At 30.8% G+C, this 6,000-nt stretch overlaps 1 protein-coding gene and 2 pseudogenes across 1 annotated transcript; 1 reads left to right on the forward strand and 2 right to left on the reverse strand.

Annotated features, from left to right (window-relative positions):
• Positions 1–183: 183 nt before the first annotated feature.
• On the forward strand, positions 184–2,292 carry LOC114075324 (annotated as a pseudogene).
• Positions 2,293–2,655: 363 nt separating this feature from the next.
• LOC107006403 lies at positions 2,656–3,914 on the reverse strand (annotated as a pseudogene).
• On the reverse strand, positions 3,915–5,501 carry LOC114073906 (serine/threonine-protein phosphatase 7 long form homolog; the record flags this gene model as incomplete). Its single annotated transcript, XM_027913806.1, has 4 exons — positions 5,476–5,501; positions 4,554–5,347; positions 4,278–4,457; positions 3,915–3,989 (listed from the first exon to the last, which is right to left on the reverse strand). Coding segments are annotated over exons 2-4 (738 nt in total), but the record flags the coding sequence as incomplete, so codon positions are not given.
• Positions 5,502–6,000: the final 499 nt, after the last annotated feature.

A 6,000-nucleotide genomic window follows, 5' to 3' on the forward strand; every position in this document is an offset into this window, starting at 1 on the left:
CCAAAATTTCAATCATTTGAGTTTTTTCTCATCGAATTCAACTGATAGGTAAATAAAGTAATGTTTTCTTATTTCTTAAAATTATTTTTCTTATATATAATATATTCATATTATTATTTTTATAAGTATGATAAAATTCAAAATGCATAGAATTATTGTACACAAATTGTAAATAATAATGTTATGGGTGATGAACGAGTTGGTGAGTTGCACAATGATGAACCTTCCGAGCAGGAATTAACAGACAGTGATGATATGTATGACGGTGATGATGATAATGTGGATAATGCACCTAATGCATCCGTTGAAGATCAAAGTATTAATTATCATTCTACAGCAATTCCATACTTAGATCACACTGAAGAAAATGCAGAAGATTTTATCTACAAGAGAGATGACGGTTCCATTCGAACGACACTTTGAAATTCAAACAATCCTAAACATATCCAGTGAGGTTCGATTGTTGAAAACTAAATATTATGTAGTTGTTTATTTATTTATTTATTTATTTCATGTTGATTAATTTAATTTGTATATGCAACTAGGTATGTTGTTTATGACTAAGATGCAAATGAAATTGTCGTAAGAGCATATAGTCTTGCTATTATTAAAAAAGAATTTCTCTGTGATCAATCCAAGAGTAAAAGTTGGAAAGCTATTTGCAAGCGTCATGAGTTAGGGTGTGAATGGATGATTCGGTTTAGAGAGATTTCAAGTGGTATGTGGAAGACAGGAAAAATGGTTGAACCGCATATTTGTCTTACAGATAACTATAAGGAGGATCATTTCAATTTGAATGATAACATGATTGTCACTTTATTAATACCATATGTTATGCAAAATTCAGACATAAATATTAAGATAATCCGTGAAATTATCAAAGGAAAGCATCAACTATACTCCTAGTTATAGAAAAGCACAAAAAGGTCGAAGAAAAGCATTTTGAATGGTTTATGGTGATTTTGAAAGTTCATTTAAGGTATTACCTCAATACATGGCTGCACTACAATTATTTAATCCAGGCACTATTATTGAGTGGGAGCATCATTCTACAACAATGCAAGGTGAGCAAATTTTTAAATTTCTTTTTTGGGCTTTTAAACAGAGCATTGATGGTTTCAAATGTTGTAGGCCGGTCATTTCTATCGACGGCACACATCTTTATGGTTTGTATGATATCAAACTGTTAATTGCGGTTGGAATTGATGCGAATGGAAATATTTTTCCACTTGCATATGCTTTAGTTACACGTGAGAGTTTTGAGTCTTGGTCATGGTTTCTCAAGTTATTATGGATAAATGTAGTTTGTGAACGACAAGAAATTGATCTTATTTCTGACCGTCATCAAGGAATCTTGCAGTGTGTTCAATCTTATGATTGGTTGAGTCCACTCAACACATATCATAGATTTTGTGTTCGACACTTAAAAGCAAATTTTAATAAAAAATATGTAAATAGTGAACTCGAAAAACTAATGTGGTTGGCTGCTACCGAGCATCAGGAGAAAAAATTGTGCAACAGATGCAACAAATCAAAACATTGTCTCCTGCGCATATGAATGGTTAAATGAATTTCCTTTGGAAAAATAGACAATGTATAAGGATGGAGGTCGTAGATGGGGTGCCATGACGATAAATGTGTCTGAGTCATATAATGGTTTATCGAAAAAAGCTCGGGGGCTTCCTGTGACTGCCATGGTTCGAATGACGTTCAAAGCTCTCGTTGATCGTTTTGTCGAAAGAAACAATCTTGCAATTGCATTACTTCAAAGTAATATGTCATGGCCTTTTGCAATAGATAAAAAATTTAATGATTATTATCAAAGAGCTCAAGGGCACACAGATATGATGACTTACAACACAGGTGATGGAGTTTTTTGAAATTCTTACTTTTGCTCATGATGGTAAAGGTGGAAATGTCCACAAGGTTACTACAAAAGGTAAGAAATGTTCTTGTGGAAAATGGAGAAATTATCATATGCCTTGTTCGCATGCCATCAAATTTTGTGGACTTCGCAAAATCGAGCCAAAATCTTATGTAAGTAAATTCTACAGTACAAAATATTACAAACGAACATACACTGAGACATTTAACCCAATAGGTGATGAAATGTATTGGCCACCAACTCCTTTTAATTTAATTGCAAATACTGAATATTTGCGGACAAGTGGTATGCAAGTAAGAACCCGACTTAAGAATGATATGGATATAGCTCCGGCTCGCATGACTAGAAAATGTAGTGTTTGTAAGGAGACAGATCACACAAAGGCACGATGTCCTACTCGATTTTAAATATTTTGTCTATGTTTATAAGGTTAATGTATTTTTATTGTCTTGTTATTAATATTATGATATATCTTTTATATTTATTTGTTGACATGAATTTAATTTGTCTTGCTGCATTTTAAATATATATCTTTATATTATTATTATATTATTGATTTGAACTCTATTAAAAAGTAATGATTTGACCTAACATAAAAAGTATTGATTTGACCTATGACATAAAGAAAATATAAATCCTGCAAACTTTCACTGCTTAAGAATCTCATTGCGTAAGAATCTCATTACTTTGTTCAAACTTGCACGAAAGAACAAAATTTACACATTTCAAAATTCGAATCTTCAACCTTTTAGAATAAAGGTGCATAAAAATTATTTTTCTGAATCTGAATCTTCTACATCTTCATTTTCATCTTCATTTTCATAATCTTCCTCATTTTGATAGTGACTGCCTATTCCACATCTAGTTGATTTGTGTAGCCTAGATGTTCTCCGAGGTGAATTTTGTCTATTAAGAACTAAATTTTGTGAAGCCCCAGCATTAAATCTTGAATCATCGGACACAGTTACCTATAATACAATACAATATAATAAAATCAAATAAACATGCAATAAAATTTTAAAAAAATTACAAAAAGTTAAAAAAATTCTACGAAAATTATTATACTTACATTCGAAAAATTCAATCTTCCACCAAATGAAGAATTATGTATAGGAAATTCACGCATACCATGTTGAATACCATATTGAGATCCACTAAATTGCGCAAAACCAGATATTGAAACCTGTAGAGTTACAAAACCAACTGATTGCTGACTAGAAAAATTAACATTAGTGTTAAAGGGCCCTGTAGAAAAATTAAACGTAGGATAATAAGGCTCGGGAATCGCCACATTAGTGTTAGAGGGCCTTGCAGAAAAATCAACTGTTTCACCAGCGCTCTATCTACCTCGACGTGCACCCTCTCTCGGTGTTGTTTGTCGTGATCGGCGAGATACTTGTACTGGTGGTGGTTCATCGTATTGAGTGGGAGGATTGTAATCAGGATCAAAGCTCAATCGCGTTCCCTGGAAGGCCGCATTCATTGACTCCATTGAAATACGAGCGACTTCCTCTGCATATTGTCTCATTTCATTAGATTGATTTTCATCATTTTCAATCATCCGAGCTCGACGATACTGCATTTCATGCCTCCTAGCCTATAATGAATAAAAAAATATTAATAACAAAAAATTATTAAAGATTGACATAATAATTTAAAATTTACATAATATACATACTAATGCCTCATGTCTTCCTGCCATGTGTTGATACCCTTTTTGTACAACATGTTGTGGATTTCCAATGAACATGCGGGTATGCCTCATGTACCAACGAAAGTAATCTGTTTGATCACTTACAAATGGAGGTCGAAATATACGATTTTGACGTTGTTTCCATAAATATTATGTGTAGTTAAATGCATCTATATCTTCTTATTTTATTTTGGAACGTTTATCACACTTAAAATGATATTCGGAAAATTGGGTACACAGTCCAGGAATATGTTGTAAATAACCAAATTGTCTCACAACACGATCAATCATGTGACACTCATGATAAATTCCATAAACAAGTGACGCCTGTGCCATCCAGACACGTTGTCCCGACCGACACCACTCAGGCAATCCATTAATAACATCTTCCGAATAAGGTTGCCAAATAAACTATAAAAGAATAATTAAGTAAAATAATTATAAAAACAACATTGACAGAAAAATAAAAAAAATATGTACGTGAAAATGAACAATCTTACAAAATAACTTTTTTGTACCATTGTGTCATAAGATATTTTACTTTTAAGGACCTAACAAGAATCTATGTATATGTCATTTTATTCTCATAATTTTCTTGGGTAGTGAAACATAAGTGCCTCATTTAAATATCTATCAAACATTATTTTATTTAAAATGAAATAAATATGAATAGTTTAAAATACTAATAATATTAAATACCTGTTCATCAGTTAGATTATCTAGTACATCCCTAATCACACCGATTACAGTTCGTGCCTCATTTTGATGATTTCTACATCGCGTCCATTTACGTGCAAGCGCAGTTGAAGCCTCAAGTTGATTGGTCCTTAGAGGCTTTGGCAATGATTGCAGGGGAATAATTATTTCCCATGCCCAAATCTACAATAAATAAATTCACCATTACTTATAATGCACTTAAATTTAAAAGTGCATATTACTAGTAATAAAAAATATTTAATTAAAAAATATGTATACCTGCACTAAAGAGAGAAATCCACAAACTTCATTTGACTTTTTCATTGATGCACAACATAAACAATTATACAAATATGATAATGCGGATGCTCCCCATTCTTGAGTTGACATTAAATCTAAATTTCTCATGTCAATCAAAATGTCCAAATTAATCTTATTATTAGATTTATCCGGAAATATTGATCCACCACATAACCATAATAAATATAATCTAAATCTTTGTTGCATTTCATACTCAGTTGAGTGATCATTAATATTATCCAAACCTTCAATATAATCAATCAATTTATATGTTAACAATCTACTAACACCAGAAAAATAACTAGTATCGGGTAACCATCCTGTTAATTCAAATATCATTTCTTGTCTACCTATAATCCCTAAAGAATCAGCTCCATTTAAAATTATAGGACTACCATCTACTACCATTCCGAATAAAATTTCAACATCTTGTAAAGTTATGGTAGCCTCGCCAGTTCGCATGTGAAAAGTATGTGTTTCTGGACGCCACCTTTCGATTAAAGCAGAAATTAATCCGGAGTCATACGGCACACATTCTACATCAAGAATTCCTTTAAATCTACAATTTTCAAAATATTGACGGATGCGAGAATGTAATGGATGATATTTTATATGTTGGCAAAATTCAATATCACCACGACACGTATATAAGCAAGACCTCTCTTCTTTTATGCTACCATTCCAAATTCCTTCGGAACGATGATGAACTTGAATTTTTAATACATCATGCTCTACTGGACCAGGATGTACGTATACATTTGACGGATGAATATCTATACACAAAAAATAAAAAGAAATATTAACATTAATATAAGTATCAAAAGATTGAATATATCCACAATATCATATAAAAGTATAAAATTAATTAAATAAATTAAAAATAAAATAAATTCAAACTCACCTTATAAAGAAAAGGCTTTTAAAAACTTTCGAAAAATAGAAAAATAGAAAGGCTTTTAAGAATGTTGGAAAATTGAAAAACTACAATGCAATTTGAATGAGCAATTCAATCAATTTATAACAAAGTAAAAGTGTGACATTCTGAGTTGACACTATTTGCACGTGAATTGTATTTAATCAATTTATAACAAAACAAAAATTACACTATTTGCATGTGAATTACAATTCAATCAATTTATAACAAAATAAAAATTACACTATTTGCATATGAATTACAATTCAGTCAATTTATAACAAAATAAAAATTACACTATTTACATGTGGATTACAATTCAATCAATTTATAACAAAATAAAAATGTAATATGTGACTTTGACACTATTTGCATGTGAAATGACACAATTTTTTATAAATTCATGTGAATTTTTTTTAAAAGTTTGAATATTTTTGTAAGAATTTGACATGTCACCTTTTTTTTAAGTTGACATGTGATTATCTTCAAAAATTAAAATATATATATATATAT

The sequence above is a fragment of the Solanum pennellii genome, chromosome 12, assembly GCF_001406875.1.
Source record: "Solanum pennellii chromosome 12, SPENNV200".
Taxonomy (NCBI): Eukaryota; Viridiplantae; Streptophyta; class Magnoliopsida; order Solanales; family Solanaceae; genus Solanum; species Solanum pennellii.